Source organism: Somniosus microcephalus, chromosome 12 (assembly GCF_052327205.1).
Source record: "Somniosus microcephalus isolate GS21.2 chromosome 12, FLI_Smic_1.0, whole genome shotgun sequence".
NCBI classification, from domain to species: domain Eukaryota; kingdom Metazoa; phylum Chordata; class Chondrichthyes; order Squaliformes; family Somniosidae; genus Somniosus; species Somniosus microcephalus.
In genome coordinates, this window is record NC_140998.1 from 136,345,253 (window position 1) to 136,364,454 (window position 19,202).

At 47.3% G+C, this 19,202-nt stretch overlaps 1 protein-coding gene across 3 annotated transcripts in view; it reads left to right on the forward strand.

Moving 5' to 3' along the window:
• slc8a3 (solute carrier family 8 member 3) overlaps nucleotides 1-19,202 on the forward strand; it is a 922,684-nt gene that overhangs the window by 727,342 nt on the left and 176,140 nt on the right. For all 3 annotated transcript variants that reach the window (XM_086003608.1, XM_086003609.1, XM_086003607.1), the window contains exon 5: nucleotides 17,715-17,839. In XM_086003608.1, coding sequence (XP_085859734.1) covers nucleotides 17,715-17,839 — 125 coding nt within the window. The remainder of the gene's footprint in view (nucleotides 1-17,714; nucleotides 17,840-19,202) is intronic.

The window sequence follows — 19,202 nt, forward strand, 5'->3', positions numbered from 1 at the left end:
TAAAATCGGCCTTTCCCCAATTTAGAACCCTTATTTCCGGGCCGTCTTTGTCTTTTTCCATGACCACCTTAAACCTCACCGAATTATGGTCACTGTTGCCAAAATGCTCTCCTACTGACACTTCCACCACTTGCCCGGCTACATTCCCTAGAATTAGGTCCAGTACCGCCCCCTCTCTTGTAGGACTTTCTACATGTTGGCTCAAAAAGCTCTCCTGGATGCACTTTAAGAATTCTGCACCCTCTAAGCCTTTCACACTCTGACTATCCCAATTAATATTGGGGAAGTTGAAATCCCCCTCTATTATTACCCTATTATTTTCGCACTTCTCTGAGATTCGCCTACATATCTGTTCCTCTATCTCCCCCTGACTGTTCGGGGGCCTATAGTACACTCCCAGCAAAGTGCTTGCCCCCTTTTTGTTTTTAAGTTCTACCCATATGGCCTCATTAGAGGAACCCGCTAATATATCATCCCTCCTTACAGCAGTAATTGATTCCTTAATTAATATTGCAACACCCCCTCCCCTTTTACACCCCCCTCTGTCTTGCCTGAAGATTCTATACCCCGGAATATTGAGCTGCCAGTCCTGACCCTCCCTCAACCATGTCTCCGTGATAGCAACAATATCATACTCCCATGTGTTCAGCAACAACTTCAGTTCATCCACCTTATTTGCAAGACTCCTTGCATTAAAATAAATGCCTTCCAGCCTTGCCATATTCCCTTTTGCCTTCACATATTTGCTCTGCCTTCCCAGCTGACTTGTTTTTGCCTCCGTATTTGGCTGTAAATCACCCCCTACTATAGTTCCACTCTGTATCCCATCCCCCTGCCAAGTTAGTTTAAACCCCCCCCAAAAGTGCTAGCAAACCTCCCCGCAAGGATATTGGTCCCCCTCTGGTTCAGGTGTAAACCGTCCGACTTGTACAAGTCCCACCTTTCCCAGAAGCAGACCCAGTGATCCAGGAAACTAAAGCCCTCCCTCCTGCACCATCCCTTTAGCCACGCATTCATCTGTTCTATCTTCCTATTCCTATACTCACTAGCACGTGGCACCGGGAGTAATCGAGAGATTACAACCTTTGAGGTCCTGCTCTTTAACCTTCCACCTAGCTCCTTAAATTCTTGCTGCAGGACCTCATCCCTCTTTTTACCTATGTCGTTGGTACCAATGTGGACCACGACCTCTGGCTGTTCACCCTCCCCCTCCAGAATGCCCTGCAGCCGCTCAGTGACATCCTTGACCCTGGCACCAGGGAGGCAACAAACCATCCTGGATTCACGTCTACGGCCACAGAAACGCCTATCTGTTCCCCTTACCATAGAATCCCCTACCACTATTGCTCTCCCACTCTTTTTCCTCCCTTCCTGGGCAGCAGGAGCACCCCCAGTGCCAGGAAGTTGGCTGCTGCTGCCTTCCCCTGGTGAGTCATCCCCCTCAACAGTATCCAAAGCGGTATACCTGTTTGAGAGGGGAATGGTCACAGGGGTCTCCTGCACTACCTGCCTGCTTCTATTGCTCCGCCTGGTGGTCACCCATTTCCTTTCTTCCTGTGCAGCCCTACCCTGCGGTGTGACCAACTCACTAAACGTGTTATCCACGACCCTCTCAGCATCGTGAATGCTCAACAACCCATCCACCCGCAGCTCCAGTGCCTCAATGCGGTCTGCTAGTAGCTGCAGATGGATGCATCTCTGGCACATGTGGTCATCAGGGGCACCGGCAGTGTCCCTGAATTCCCACATAGAGCAAGAGGAGCATATCACGGGGCTGGGCTCTCCTGGCATGACCTTCCCTTTAATTAATTTAAATTAATTTACTATCACCAATTAAAGATATCTCTAAGGCGCTTGTATAGTCTACCAACAGTCCCTGCTATACCAGAAAAGACCCCAGTAACTATAAACTACAGAGTTAAAGTTTAAAAAAGAGAAATACTCACCAACCAATCACTTACCTGCTCCCTGGTGACGTCAAACTCTGATTACTTTTTACCTCTCTCCCCGCTGCTGAGTTGGTATGCCTCGCTGGTCGCCGGTTTTTATACCGGGCTCCTTACCTCCCTGCTCCGTGCCCCGACTGGTCTCGGGCCTCGCTGGTCGCCGGTTTTTATACCGGGCTCCTCACCTCCCTGCTCCGTGCTCCGACTGGTCTCGGGCCTCGCTGGTCGGCGGTTTTTATACTGGGCTCCTCACCTCCCTGCTGCGTGCTCCGACTGGTCTCAGGCCTCGCTGGTCGCCGGTTTTTATACCGGGCTCCTCACCTCCCTGCTCCGTGCTCCGACTGGTCTCGGGCCTCGCTGGTCGGCGGTTTTTATACCGGGCTCCTCACCTCCCTGCTCCGTGCTCCGACTGGTCTCGGGCCTCGTTGGTCGGCGGTTTTTATACCGGGCTCCTCACCTCCCTGCTGCGTGCTCCGACTGGTCTCGGGCCTCGCTGGTCGCCGGTTTTTATACCGGGCTCCTCACCTCCCTGCTCCGTGCTCCGACTGGTCTCGGGCCTCGCTGGTCGCCGGTTTTTATACCGGGCTCCTCACCTCCCTGCTCCGTGCCCCGACTGGTCTCGGGCCTCGCTGGTCGCCGGTTTTTATACCGGGCTCCTCACCTCCCTGCTCCGTGCTCCGACTGGTCTCGGGCCTCGCTGGTCGGCGGTTTTTATACCGGGCTCCTCACCTCCCTGCTCCGTGCTCCGACTGGTCTCGGGCCTCGCTGGTCGCCGGTTTTTATACCGGGCTCCTCACCTCCCTGCTCCGTGCTCCGACTGGTCTCGGGCCTCGCTGGTCGCCGGTTTTTATACCGGGCTCCTCACCTCCCTGCTCCGTGCTCCGACTGGTCTCGGGCCTCGCTGGTCGCCGGTTTTTATACCGGGCTCCTCACCTCCCTGCTCCATGCTCCGACTGGCAGAATTTTCATTATTGTAGATGAGCTCTTACAAGTCCAAGGGTGTACCAGAAGAGGGAGGCTCTGAAACATCAAAGCAGGAATGAAATATTTATAAACAGAGTTTTGATAAGTTATCAGGGTTTCCTGTGCGTTGAAGTTATTTGGTGAAAATATTTTCGAGCTTAATTGTGTTAGCCAGTCCAGCTCTTTCCAACTAGCAATATTCCTGTTATTGAATTAATGGTCCAAGTTACTGAAAGTTAAAAAATAGAAACTATTTCTGACATAACCTGACTCCCAAATGGTGAAATGATTCCTGGTGATTCTTCATGAAGTTGATTCTAGCAGATGTACAATTATTGTTTGTCAACAGTTCCTCTTCCGGTGAACCTGGGGACAAAACCAGAATTGGCCTGAAACCACTGGCACTGAAATGTGAAATGAGCCAGGCACTAGGTAAGGGTGGCAGCGGCACCTTCAGCAATATCAAACCTTTCCAAAAGTTCAAGGATTGTGTACAGTGTGATATTTTATTGGTGCCCATGCTTCAAGCATCAATCGAATGCTTTACCTTTGTGGTTTTGTTGCCGCTGTTGTTAATGAAACTGTCATGTTGAAAGTCCAGTGTGATTTTTGTCCCCCAATTTGCCCATATGTGGTAAGCTTTAAACATAAGAACATAAGGAACAGGAGCAGGAGTAGGCCATTTGGCCCTTTGAGCCTGCTCCACCATTCAATAAGATCATGGCTGATCTTCTACCTCATCTCCACTTTCCCGCACTATCCCCATATCCCTTGATTCCCTTAATATTCAAAAATCTATTGATCTCTGTCTTGAATATATTCAACGGCTGTGAATATATTCAACAACTTAAAGAGCTATAACTTTGCAAAGCATTATGCATTGAAATATTCAAGAACTGATAATAATGGATTGTTGAGAGTAATCACAGCACAGCAATCTGATGAGGCTACAAAATATATCTTAAATTTGAGCAGTTTATATCAATCATATGTATAGCTAAACAAGATCAATAAGTTTAAATGGCTGACTCCCAGGTATCTATTATTCTCTATTTAAAACATTACATGAACCATTTGCGATGGTTTTGTTCAGTTTGAGAGGCTACATTGGAGGCAGCAGCAGCTCTTAGTCCTCACTGAAGGCTTAACATTTGTGACAGTTATAACAAGTTTATCAAGACATAATTTGCAGTTGATTACATGGAAATATAAATGCGTCCCAATCCATCATTGGGATTGCCAATAAAGTTTTAATTTTTGTGCTATATGAAAGATCGCAATAATGTACCATTGTAATGAACATAACAAATCTCTAATGGTTTCTCTATTGCTCATGAATATGAAAGATTGTGGGTGTTTTATAGAGCAGCTGCCCTGTGGAATTATTAGACCAAAAGGCTTTGTAAATTTTAAATTAAATAAAATGCAGAATGATCACCAATGAAAAGTTGTTCCCTAAAACCTTTGATATTATTAGCCTCCAGTGTGGAGTTTTGAGGAGGTGGAAGTAATTTGTTTGTGTTGAATTTTCGAAAGGAAAATTGGTTAGGAACGCAGAGAACATTATAATTGCAGATTGTGGTGATGACTCAATAAACTAGAAAAGAAATCCAATCGACTTCTGCTGACTTTGATTCCCAAGGGGTGGATTGGGCTCGGTAACGACCTTTTTTGGGTGCTATGAGGCCCCAAAATGGCGTCCGTGGCAAGTGCGCCACACTTCTGATGGGAAGTGTGCCAGACACCATATTGGTAAAGGGGTTAGCGCGCGTGCACCTAACATCCGTCGGCAGCATGCAAAGCAGGAAGATCATGATGTCAATCAGCTTGCAACGCTGATTAGATGCCAGCGCTCTCATTGTGGACCCCCCACCACGGGCGCTATCTAAAGCTTACTTACAGGTTAGGTGCTGGTTTATTTCTTCTGGCTGCTGCTGCAATGCTATGAGCTTTGAATGCTTTCTATAGTTGTTTAAAGATTCAAAAGTCTACAGGGAGTGGTGTGGCAGGTGTTGATTTACTTTTCTGCTGAATTCAAGGCTTCTGCCACAAAACAGTTACTCCCAGACATGGGTGCACTAGTAGGCCTTCCTCTTAGAATTGAGTATGTCTGGGAGAAGGAGCAGAGGCCATGCAGAGCAGGACAAGTTGCTAGAAGAGGGAGGAGGAGGAGGAGGGGAAGAAGGAGTTTCAGCAAGAGGCCATATCTGCCCAGTGTTTTTAGGGAGCAATTCTACTATCTGGACCTCAGCAACAACCAATGTTTGATTCATCTGCTCTTCACTAAGAAGGTCATCACTGAAATCTGTCAACTGCTGCAGCCACAACTCCAACCTCAGAGGAGGGCAAGGACCGCATTGCCATTGGCTGCCAAGGTGACCGTGGCTTTGAATCTTTATGCATCTGGCTCCTTCCAGGCTGCTGCTGGAGATATTAGCAACATCTCACAGTTTGCAGTGCACTGCTGTATGAGGGAGGTCACTGAGGCTCTCTATGAAAACAGAGACAGCTTCATCTCGCTCCCTCTTGCCAGAGAGAAGCAGGTAGAGCAAGCATGAGGGTTTGCAAGGATAGCAGGCTTCCCCATGGTGCATTGACTGCACACACATTGCTTTGCGTGTGCCTCATATCAATTCTGCCATGTACCTGCAGCGAAAGGGATTCCACTCCCTCAACATGCAGCAGGTGTGTGACCACAGGCAGCGCATCATGCAGGTGGATTCCCGTTATCCTGGCACCAGTCACGATGCATTCATTCTGCGGAAGTCCTCCGTGCCAGCTCTATTTGAACCAGCGCAGCAAACCAAAGGGTAGCTACTGCGTGACAAGGGCTATCCATTGATGACGTGGCTCACGACTCCTGTCCGTAACCCATGCACATGTGCGCAGCTTGCATACAATTAGAGCCATGCTGCCACAAGAAATCTGATAGTGCAGACCATTGGTGTCCTGAAGCAATGATTCTGCTGCTTCTGGAGGAGCCCTGCAGTACATGAATGAGCGGGTCTCAAGAATTGTCATGGTATGCTGCATGCTACACAACCTTGCCATCATGAGGGAACAGCCCTTGCCACCACCTATCAGTCGAGCAGCTGAGAAGCGGGAGCACAAGGAGGAGGAGGCGGGAGAGGAGGAAGAGAATGGAAGGCTGCAACTTTTCTGTTCGGGCTGTACGTGAACAACTAATACAAGAGCAATAGCAGTAACCTTCGGCAGCACCTCCCAAACCCACGACCTCTTCCACCTAGAAGGACAAGTGCAGCAGACACATGGAAACACCACCACCTCCAAGTTCCCCTCCAAGTCACACATCATCCTGACTTAGAAGTATATCGCCGATCCTTCATCGTCGCTGGGTCAAAATCCTGGAACTCCCTACCTAACAGCACTGTGGGAGTACCTTCACCACACGGACTGCAGCGGTTCAAGAAGGCGGCTCACCACCACCTTCTCAAGGGCAACTAGGGATGGGTAATAAATGCTGACCTTGCAGCAACCACATCCCATAAAAATGAATTTAAAAAACCTCAACCCCAATTCTCCATTCGCCAACAGTCTAACACTCCTTACCTTCCCCCTGTTACTGACAATCGTCCTCTTGCCCACAATGCAAAAATTAAAGCCAATGCAAAATACACATTCCAATCTAGATTTATGAAGTAAATCATGCCATATTGCATATTCTTCCATGTGCCTTTGCCTGTCCTAGTTCTCCTACAAAGTGCTACCCCAGTGGCTGCAGCATAGCTGGTGGAAGGCTGCTGACTTTCAGTGGGGGAGACTGCAGATGGCCTTGGAGGATGACCTCAAGCAGTTCTGGGCCTAGAGGGCCCGGCTTCAGACTGCACCACCTCGGCATGGGTGGCAGCAGTCTGGGCTGGCTGGCTGACAGGCAGCAGCAAGGCCACTGGCGGAGTGGCAGGGGTGGGGGCAGGAATACTGGCATCCTGAGAGAGGACAGCAGGTTTGTGCGTCATGGAGCCACTGTCCCACTCCTGGGGCGGTGCCTCAGCAATCCTCGTAATCTTTAGAGGACAGATTGCTGGACTGCTGTGACACCCTGCAAGACCCTTTGAACGCTGGCATCCAGAGCCATGATGGCAGCAGTCTGAGCTTCCACTGCAGCACTCAGACGTTGGGTGGAAGCTGCTTGTGCTGCAATGGCAGCTGAGACATTGGTTCCACAAGTGTGTTGATGGAGTTGGCCACCCTTTCCATGCTGGCCAAGCTCTGCGCAAAGCCCTGAGCCAAGTTGGTGCCGGACTCCTCCATGCTCCTTGACGTTGAACACAGGCTTTCTGGCAGGCCTGCCAATGTACCAAGCATTGTCTATACCCATCAGCCTTTTTCTGCAGCCTGGCCCATCGAAGTCCTCAACTGAGTCCTCTGCAGTAGAACTAATGTGCGACCCCGTCATCTGATGAGCTGGCACCTGCGCTATCCTTTCCCCTGCCCTGTGCACTTGTGCCCGGTGTCTCACCACGTGCAGATACCACCTCTATGCTATCCTCTAAATTACACGCAGTATCAATATCTGAGCTGGTGAAATCTTGTGGCGTTGTGTCTTCATCTTCACTGTCTTCCTGCTCTTCCAACCCTGCCTGGGCAGGTTGCAGTTCTTGGGTATCTGAAATGAAAAAAGGACCAGGGTTGGGTTGTGATGAGGGGAGAGGAGAAAGTAAGAAGCGCATGCTTACACAATCTGCAGCTTGTAAATCATGAAAGAGTTAGGGATGAGAGAGAAGTGGGATGTGAGAAGGAGGATTTGGTATGAGGATACTGTCATCTTCAATGGCTTCAGCCCTGCTGCTGGCCACAATGTCAGCGATGCCCCTCCCCATAATAGCCAGCACCGTCTCCTCCATGGGGGTCCCTCTCTGGTCAATTCCTGCTGCCTCCAGTTGTGCACCACTTTCACCTGCAAGAGAGAGGGAAGTGTGTCAGTGAGTGTTCTGCAATCTGTTTGGGTGATGTGGTTGAATAGCTGGCAGTATGTGCAAGCTGTGAGATGTGGGTTTGAGGCTTGTAACAGTGTGAGGGTGAGATAAACATATGAATGTTAGGGTTGAGTCCTGATTGATAGAGATTGTTGGTAGGTGAGTGATGGGAGTGTGGTGAATTGAGCAGTGGCTGAGGCTACTGGTGCAGTTGGCAGGATATGGCATTTGAAGATGCATTCACTGATCTTGACCACTTTTTAGAGGTCATTAAACTTCTCTGGCACTGCATCCAGGTTCTTGGGGCTGCACTCCTGGCATTGACCTCTGCGGCAATCTGTTTCCAGTGCCTTCTCATCATGTATCTGGAGGGCCTCCTGCCCCCCGCCCCCCCACCCCCTGAGGATACAGGACACCTCACCTCCTTTCCACCTCCTCCACCAGGACCTCCAGTGCAGCACCAGAAAACCTGGTTGCCCACTCTCTCCCATGGTCAGCCATTGTTCTCTCTTTCCTGGGTCAGCTTCAGTTACAGAACGATTCCCAGCACCAGCTCCAACCACAATGCACCTCATCTTTAAGAGGTGCAGGCTAGCTTTAAATAGTGCTGGCTATTCACGATATTGGGCCCCCCGCTGATGTGTGGGGAGCGCTGTCTGCATGCAGAAATCATTATAAGAACATAATCACATAAGAAATAGGGGCAGGAGTAGGCCATTCGGTCCTTCGAGCCTGTTCTGCCATACAATGAGATCATGGCCCTATCGCCATATCCCTTGATTCCCTTAATATTCAAAAATCTATAGACTTTGTTTTGAATATACCCAATGACTGAGCCTCTGCAGCCCTCCAAAGATTCACCACCCTCTGTGTGAAGACATTTCTTCTCATCTCAGTCCTGAATGGCCTACCCTTTAGCCTGAGGCTGTGGCTCCTGGTTCTAGACTCCCCAGCCAAGGGAAACATTCTCCCAGCATCCACCCTATCAAGCCCTGTAATTATTTTGTATGCTTCAATGAGAGCCCCTCATTCTTCTGAATTCAAGAGAATACAGGCCTAGTTTACTCAATCTCTTCTCATACGATAGTCCCGCCATCCCATGAATCAATCTCGTGAACCTTCGTTGCACTGCCTCTATGGCAAGTATATCCTTCCTTAGGTAAGGAGACCAAAATTGTACAAAGTACTCCAGGTATGGTCTCACCAAGGCCCTATATAATTGGAGTAAGACTTCTTTACTCCTGTACTCAAATCCTCTTGTAATGAAGGATAGCATACCATTTGCCTTCCTAATGGCTTGCTGCACCTGCACATTCACTTTCAGTGACTCATGTACAAGGACACCCAGGTCCCTTTGAGCATCTGCATTCCCCAATCTTTCACCATTTAGGAAATACTCTGCCTTTCTGTTTTTTCTACCAAAGTGGATAACTTCACATTTATCCATATTATATTCTATCTGCCATGTTCTCACCCACTCACTGAGCCTGTCGAGATCCCCTTGAAATCTCTTCACATCCTCTTCACAACTGACACTGCCACCTAGCTTTGTATCATCAGCAAATTTGGAAATGTTACATTTAGTCCCTGTTGTGTATGTACCTTTAAGAGAGAACTGTTTTACAGCTCCTGTATACTGTAGTACCGGCAGTGACCACACCTGTATATAAAGCCAGAGCAGGCTTCTGTACTTCAGTCTTGAGACTACTGTACTCTAGTAACCACCTGTTGATTGTTAAGTTACAGCCTCCGTGTAGTTCTTGGGGAAACAGCCTATTTAAAGAATCACGGATCTAACAGTGGCGACGAGGTTGATTCGAATCTGCCTGCAACTCTGCATTTCCCGTCAAGGAGTCGCTCCGGGAGCACGGTGGAAGAAAGTCGAGGCCAGAAGCACGGGCGTCGAACACGAGCAACCACCCAGTCATCTGGCAGCAACTGAACATCGCAGGAGTGGCTGTTGAGAGCCATGACGATCCAGCAACAGACTGGCAACAGGTGCAGCGCACACCCTTCCGGCTGGAGCCGACCGACGGCGTAGAAAAGCCGAGCAGCGTCGACGGGGTAAGAGAGAGGGTGAAGCGCACAGGGCGCGGCCGCGGGTTAAAGAGCCGAGCGGCGTCGAGGAAAAACAAGCAGAGAGAGAGAGAGGGTAAAGCAGCAGCCGGGTTCAGGACCGAGCGACGGCAACAGGAAAGGCGCACAGGAGAACGCGCAGAGCACAGCCAGGGCTCAAGGGCTGAACCGCGTCCATGGGGAGAAGAAGGGAGAGCGTGGGAGACGCCATTGAGCTGCGGAGAAGAAGGGAGAGCGCGGGAGACAACATTTTTTTTTGAAGCCGCAGCGGAGAACAAGGGCGAGTGCGGGAAGGAAGGAAAGCACGGGAGATGCCATTTTGTTCCAGCGGAGAAGAAGGGAGAGCACGGGAGACGCCATTTAGACAGTTAAATTACACCCAGGGATGGCGAAGAATGGCAGTATCACGGCGTTCGACAATGAAGTCGAAGATTGGGCGACATATGTGGAACGCATTGAGGAGTACTGCAGGGCGAATGAAGTGCCAGATGCTAGGAAAGCACTGGTTTTGTTAAATTCCATGGGTGCAAAAACTTATGGCTTACTGCGAAACCTGATAACCCCAGAGCAGCCCGTGGAGAAGAATTTCGAAAGCATAGTAGAAATCCTACAGGACCACTTAAGCCCCACACCGCTGCTGATAGCAGAAAGATTTAAGTTCCACAAAAGGAACCAGCATAAAGACAAAAGTAATGCTGAGTACTTAACGGAACTGCGCAAGTTATCGAAATACTGCCAGTTTGGAGTGGGACTATCAGATACGTTAAGGGACAAGTTTGTGTGTGGGCTTCAAAGTGAAGGAACCCAGAAACGGCTTTTATCAGAAAAGGATCTTACGCTGGACAAGGCTTTCAGCATGGCAGTATCACACGAAGCAGTCGCACGGGGCGCTGCAGAGATACAACGGAGACCGCAAGAATACGGCACCAATGAAATGTCATATGGAGCAGGGAAGTGTTATCGCTGCGGCAGAACAACACACGATCAGAAGGATTGTTAGTTCAAGGACCAAGTGTGCAGACAGTGCGGAAAAACAGGACACATAACAAGAGTCTGCAGGTCAGGGAAGAAAACCAACAGCAAGAAATCTCCACAGGAGAAGTACAAAAAGGTACATAAGGTGATGGACAGTAGTTCAGACAAACAGGGAAATGATACAGACTCCGGAAGCAAGGAGCTGGGTTGTCTGAAACTACATAAGGTAACCAAAATGGAGGATCACCAGACTATCTGGGTCACTCTCAAGATAGACGGAGTCCAAGTGAAAATGGAATTGGACACAGGATCAGCCCTAACAGTCATAAACCAAAGGGACTACAAGCGGCTATTTCCACATATACCCTTGAAAGCTACAGAGATTGTCTTGAAGACGTACATGGGGTAAAAAGTCTACCCCAAAGGAAAAATAAGGGTGAAAGTGATATACAAAAGCCAGGAAATACCTAAAATGGACCTATATGTATTGCCAGATGGAGGACCACCACTACTAGGACGTGAATGGATCCGGAAGATACAATTAGATTGGCATTCCATACAGGCACTGAAGGTTGAGGCCAAAAAGGATGACGACGCCACACCTGGACGACTGTCAAAAATGCTAACTGACGTACAAGAAGTGTTCCAGGAGGGACTCGGAACACTAAAAGGCATAACAGCAATGATTAAAATAGAGGAAATTGCAAGTCCAAAGTTTTTTAAGGCCAGACCAGTGCCTTATGCGATCCGACCAGCCATTGAAGCAGAGCTGCAAGGGTTGGAACATTCAGGAGTACTGTCCAAAGTAGACTGGAGTGAGTGGGCTACACCCATCGTCCCTGTAATGAAGAGGTCATTGAGTAATACGCCTGGGGAACCAAAGAAGGTCCGCATCTGTGGGGATTTTAAGGTGACAGTGAACCCAGTCCTTCACATGGTACAATATCCGCTTCCACGGATTGAGGACATTTTCGCCTCGCTATCTGGAGGTAAACGCTTCATCAAAATTGATCTGGCCCAGGCGTACTTGCAAATGGAGGTAGAAGAAGCCTCGAAACAATACCTCACGATCAACACTCATAAAGGTCTCTATCAATACAACTGACTGGTGTTCGGGGTAGCATCGGCTCCGGCTATTTGGCAAAGGGCAATGGATCAAGTCCTGCAAGGGATTCCAGGGACCCAGTGTTATTTGGATGACATCCTGGTCACGGGCGAAAATGACAGTGAGCACCTCGCCAACCCGGAGAAGGTGCTCACTAGATTAAAGGAATATGGGCTACGAGCTAATCGCCACAAGTGCGAGTTTTTCCAGAAGCAGATCTCGTATTGTGGCCACATTATTGATGAAGAAGGGTTACATAAGTCTCCTGAAAAGATTGAGGCAGTAGTCAAGGCTCCAGCACCGGAAAATGTGTCACAACTGAGGTCGTTCCTCAGGCTGGTAAACTACTACCATAAGTTCTTACCAAATTTGTCTACAGTAGTACACCCACTGAACACCCTACTGCAAACGGGGGTACCATGGAAGTGGAATGACGAATGTAAACGAGCTTTCCAGAAGTGCAAAGAATTGATCACATCAAAAGAGGTGTTGGCCTATTTCAACCCAGCACTACCAATTCGGTTGGCATGTGATGCAGCACCCTATGGTATTGGAGCGGTGCTGTCGCACAAATTCCCAGACGGGTTGGAGAGGCCAGTAGCCTTTGCATCTCGGTCACTAACCTCAGCCGAGCGCAACTACACCCAGATCGACAGGGAGGCCCTCAGCCTAGTATGGGGAGTAAAAAAATTCAACCACTAGCTGCATGGGCAGAAGTTCACCTTGCTGACTGACCACCAACCACTTGTCTCCATCTTTAATCCAAAGAAGGGTGTTCCGGTGATGACTGCACAACGGTTACAAAGATGGTCCCCTTTTCTAGGGGCGAACCAATATAAAATAGAATATAAAGGCACGAAACAGCATGGAAACGCTGATGGGCTATCATGCTTGCCACTGCCTACTGTGGAGGAAGCACCAGCAGTGGACTCTATCGAGATATTTCATTCGTCAATAATTGAACGATTGCCAGTAACTAACGCGGATATAGAGAAGGAGACCCGCAATGATCCGACACTGTCTCGGGTATATGATTTGACGGTGAGGGGATGGCCAACACATGGCGACTCACTGTTGCCAGCATTCTCATCCAGAAGAGAACAGCTGTCAGTATGCCAGGGGACAGTGATGTGTGGATCCCGAGTGGTAATTCCACCCAAGTTAAGGGAGAGAGTGCTCAATGAGCTTCACGAAGGTCATCTGGGAGGGGTAAAAATGAAAAGCCTTGCGAGGGCTTGTGTGTGGTGGCCGGGGATTGATCAACAAATCGAGGACCTAACCAAGAGCTGCTCAGGATGCCAGAAGGTCCAAAATGCACCACCACATGCCCCTCTACACCCATGGGAGTGGCCCTCCTCTCCATGGCAACGGGTGCATATTGATTTTGCTGGTCCATTCATGGACTCAATGTTCTTAATAACAGTGGATGCGCACTCAAAATGGCCTGAGGTGATAAAAGTGTCCTCAACCACTTCAGAGAAAACGATTGCAGTCCTACGGACCATATTTGCCAGGAACGGCTTGCCAGAGCAGATTTGCTCTGATAATGGACCACAGTTTGTGTCCAAAGAGTTTCGGAAATTTATGAGAAGGAATGGGGTAAGGCATTACACATCCGCCCCGTATCATCCAGCCACAAATGGATTGGATGAGAGGTTCGTACAAACCTTTAAAAAGGCGATAAAGGCCATGTGCGATGATGAAATTCCACTACAGCATAAGGTGGACAATTTCCTGTTAGCCTACAGAAATGCAACACATGCAGTTACCAACCAGACCCCGGCCATGATGTTCTTTAACCGAAGGTTGAGATCTCGTCTGGATTTGCTCAGATCAAATGTGCGAAGAAATGTTGAGGATAAACAATTCCAGCACATCAATGAGAAGCCGACAAGGAGCTTCAATGTAGGACAACCAGTCTTGGCCCGTGACTACCGAACAGAGAAATGGCAACCCGGAACGATATGCACACGGCAGGGGCCATTAATGTACACAGTGCATGTCAGGGAGAACATTGTGTGACGCCACGTCGACCAGATCTTAGCGTCACAGGAACGAGTCAACCCCATGTCTCGCGTACCTGGGGATGAACCCGACATACCGGTATCATCTACCTCAGAAACAGTAGCAGTGGAAACTGATGAACTAACCGACGAAAGGGGGCCAGAATCGCCTCCGCACCAAGAACAAGAACCTCAGGGAAGGCGCTATCCAGAAAGGATCAGGAAGCCGCCCCAAAGACTGAATTTATAAATGGACTATTTTCAGTTAATGTTGCATGTTAAAAATGTTAATTTTTAAATGAATGTTATGGTACTGTTAATCTAAAAGGGGAGGAATTGTTGTGTATGTACCTTTAAGAGAGAACTGTTTTACAGCTCCTGTGTACTGTAGTACTGGCAGTGACCACACCTGTATATAAAGCCGGAGCAGGCTTCTGTACTTCAGTCTTGAGACTACTCTACTCTAGTAACCACCTGTTGATTGTTAAGTTACAGCCTCCGTGTAGTTCTTGGGGAAACATCCTATTTAAAGAATCACGGATCTAACAGTCCCCTCATCCAAATCATTGATATAGATTGTGAATAGCTGGGGCTCAAGCACCAATCCTTGCGGTACCCCACTAGTCAAAGCCTGCCATCCTGAAAAAGACCCGTTTATCCCTACTCTTTGTTTTCTGTCTGTTAACCAATTCTCAATCCATGCTAGTATGTTACCCACAATTCCATGTGCCCTAATTTTGTTCACCAACCTCTTGTGTGGGACCTTATCAAAGGCCTTCTGAAAATCCAAATGCACTACATCTACCAGTTCCCCTTTAGCTACTCCACTAGTTACATCCTCAAAGAACTCCAATAGGTTTGTTAAACAGGATTTCCCTTTCAAAAATGCATGTTGACTCTGCCCAATCTTACTATTAGTTTCTAAGTGCCCAGTTATTGCATCCTTTATAATGGGTTCCAGCATTTTCCCAACTACTGATGTGAGGCTAACAGGTCTGTAGTTCCCTGTTTTCTCTCTGCCTCCTTTCTAAAATAGCGGGGTTATATTTGCTATCCTCCAATCTGCAGGAACCATTCCAGAATCTATAGAATTTTGGAAGATGACAACCAATGCTTCCACTATCCCAATGACCACCTCTTTCAAAACGCTAGGATATAGGTCATCCAGTCCTTGGGATTTATCGACTTTTAGTCCCATTAATTTTGCTACTACTGTTTTTTAACTAATAATAATTTCTTTAAGTTCCTCATTCTCGCCACACCCTTGTTTTTTTTGTAATTCTGGGAGTTTTTTTGTGTCTTCCTCCGTGACGACAGAAACTAAGTATTTATTTAATTTCTCTGCCATTTCCTCATTCCCCATTATAAATTCTCCCGTCTCTGACTGTAAAGGACCTACATTTACCTTCGCCAGTCTTTTCCTTTTCACATACCTATAGCAGCTTTTACAATTTGTTTTTATATTTTTCGCTAGTTTGCGCTCATATTCCATTTCCCCTTTATCAATTTCTTGGTCCCCCTTTGCTGATTTCTAAAAAGATCCCAATCCTCAGGCTGGCCGCTTTTTCTGGCAACTTTATGAGCTTCTTCCTTTGACTTAATACTATCTTTAATTTCTTTTGTCAGCCATGGCTGGATCACTTTTCCTTTTGGGTTTTTATGCCATAGAGGAATATATGTTTGTTGCAAATTATGCATTATTTCCTTGAATGTCAGCCATTGTATGTCCACCTTCATACCTTTTAGTGTAGTCTCCCAATCTACCATGGCCAACTTGTCCCTCATACCCTTGTAGTTTCCTCCTATAATTAGCAGGCAACGCGATGTTACTGTGCTGCCTGCATTCCACTCAATGGGTGCGGGTTAATCTCATGCGAGCCCCACACCTATTTTCGGGGGCTAACCAATTTAACCCCCTCACCCCCCATTGTTCTTCGATGGTTTAGAAGGATTCAGTAGTTGTTCGAGTCAGGGCTAGAAGATTGCATTCAGCAACTAGTAAAAAGTTGCTTCTCAACCTTTTGGGTGTACTCCCCTGACTACTCACATCTACTTTCTCATGAAACCATCCTCAGAGCAATATATGCCACCTAAGTGTGAGTGGCTTGGAAAATATTTTCCCAGTAATGGTTTGAAAGGGTGAGATGGGATTTTGAGTGCAGGACAGGATTTAATGTGGGTCAGAAGGGGCTGCAGTCCGATGTGAATCTTCGTCTTCACTAATACCATCAGGCTTTTACTGCAGAGTGAGAAGTTGTGCATCTGCATGTGAGAGAAAGAAGGAAAATAGTCCAACATGCCTTTTGCCACATCAAGCATACCTCTTGACCAATCAATCTAGCAACAACATGATCCCATTCCTAGAAATGTTTGTCCTGCAGTCTTGACTGAGGTGGTGGCGTGGATACCTGGGAGAGGGGGGGAGAAAAGATACTGAGAACATTACAAACAAAAGCTAGTCATGAGTAAGTGACCTTTCATCTTAGCCATAATCTTAATTTAGTTTCAGTTCTTTTGTTTCTGTCGATCTGCAGCAAGTAAACAATATTGAAACGAATATTGAAAGCATGGCAGATGCAATATAACGTGGATAAATGTGAGGTTATCCACTTTGGTGGCAAAAACAGGAAGGCAGATTATTATCTGAATGGCAATAGATTAGGAGAAGGGGAAGTGCAACAAGACCTGGATGTCCTTGTGCACCAGTCGCTGAAGGTAAGCATGCAGGTGCAGCAGGCGGTTAAGAAGGCAAATGGTATGTTGGCCTTCGTAGCGAGAGGGTTTGAGTACAGGAACAAGGATGTCTTGCTACAGTTATACAGGGCCTTGGTGAGACCACACCTTAAGTATTGTGTGCAGTTTTAGTTGCCTTATCTGAGGAAGGATGTTCTTGCCATGGAAGGAGTTCAGCGAACATTCACCAGGCTGATACCTGGGATGGCAGGAATGACGTATGAGGAGAGATTGGGTCGATTGGGCTTGTACTCGCTGGAGTTTAGAAGAATGAGAGGGGATCTGATTGAAACTTATAAAATTCTGACAGGACTGGACAGACTAGATGCAGGAAGGATGTTCCCGATGGTCGGGGAGTCCAGAACCAGGGGTCACAGTCTAAGGATAAGGGGTAAGCCATTTAGGACAGAAATGTGGAGGAATTTCTTCACCCAGAGAGTGGTGAACCTGTGGAATTCTCCACCACAGAAGGCAGTAGAGGCCAATTCATTAAATATATTCAAGAAGGAGTTGGATATATTTCTTAAGGCTAAAGGGATCAAGGGGAATGGGGAGAAAGCAGGGACCGGGCACTGAATTTGGATGATCAGCCATGATCGCATTGAATGGCGGAGCAGGCTCGAGGGGCCGAATGGCCTACTCCTGCTCCTATCTTCTATGTTTCTATGTTTCTATGTTTCAGAGGCAGACCAAAGTCTCTCAGGATTGGAGTTTAAATATAATATTAGATTCTGCAGGATTTTCTTTTTGTAACCAATTTAACTGCTTGAAGACGAACTTGGATTGATACAAAAGTTAAATTAAACCATCAACAATCGGCTTGTGTCTCTCGGAGTAATGGTGCAGCACTACAGCATCCATGGTATCAGTTTCTCTCCCGTCTCTGAACAGCTCTAGAAACAATGGGGAAAGTCACATATACAGGAAATACTCCACACTGCAGCTTTAATTGATGAATAAAGTATTTGTTTTGCAGAGGACTCTGGCCGGAAACTGTCAATTGAAGAGGAGGAAGCGAAACGGATTGCAGAAATGGGGAAACCCATTTTGGGTAGGCATTCAAAATTGGAGGTCATCATTGAAGAATCCTATGAATTCAAGGTAAGACATCATTTTGTTTCATTTTTAAACAATTACAGAGCAACTTAACGAACTGGAATAATGGAAATAAGTAAATAGTATATAGTTAACAGTGAATAATAAGGCTGTAATTTACCCAACAGGCCTGGGTAGTTTATGGAAGTCTTTAGGGGAATTAGATTAAATTAAAGGGATGTATTCACTGTCTGCCATCTATACTTTGTTTTGTTAAAATTACAGTTACAAGTCTCTAAAATTAATTTCGAAGACTGGGTTACTATTATTAGGACATCACTGAATGATGACACATGAATAAAGGGAATTCTTTTACATTTCGGAAGCAGAATTAAGAGTGAATTGGAGCCAAGTGTATCTTAGTAGCAAAGAAAGTTTGGGGTGTGGGTGATGCTGGCAAGGCACATTTATTGCCCATCCCTAGTTGCTTAGAGAATGATGTGGTGGGCCTTGAACCATTGCAGTCCCCGTGCTGAAGGTGCTTCCACGATGGTCTTAGGCCCTTACATTGTCACAACTTTGATGGAGCGGGATTTTCACTCACCCCACATCTGCACTCCTAATCCTGGCGGATTCCCCGGGATCAGGGTCATTTGAATATGTTCAGTGGGCACCTGGCAGGCTTCCTGCTTGCATCGGGAGCCCACCTTTGGGAACGGAGGGAAATCACTACTGGCGGTTTCTGAAGCAGTAAACTTAATTTGCCTCATAATCGATTGCATTCCCTTGAGGCCGTTAAAATTTAAATCTCTCCTCCTCGTGCAATAGCAAAGCTGTATGCCAAGAATGCATGGCGTTCCAAGTGCCCAGGGCTGCTGTGGTGGGCAATATATTATTTGACATTTTCCTGTCATTTGCATCTCATTAGAATAAAGCTGCTTGTATTTGGGAAAATGTATCATATGGCTGACATCAGTTTCAGTGGGAAATCCCGGAAGTAGTGTTGGATCATGGGAACCAGTAGAATAGCTGCTTTTCCCCCCCACTAGGTGCAATTTCCCCCCCACCACCTTATCGCCCTCCCCTGAGCTACTGGAATTATGCCGATAAGCCAGTCTTTTTCCAAAGGAAGCTCTACCCTCACCTAGTGCGGCTTCCTACTGTCCACGCAGTTATATCTGGTAATGCCGTTCTCTTTGAGATACCTCTCCAATTCCATCTTGAAGAAATCTAAGCTACTTGCCCCTACTAATCTCTCTTGGTACGCTATTTTAAAGAGCAACCGCCCTTTCAGCAATGTTTCCTTATCTCTCGCCTAAATCTCCCTTTTCTCAGTTTATGCTCATGTCAGCTTATGCTCGTATTGCCTTGATCTGCTGTCTCATTCTATTTCAAATAGTCCTGACTGATCATCTACATACCTGAAGAT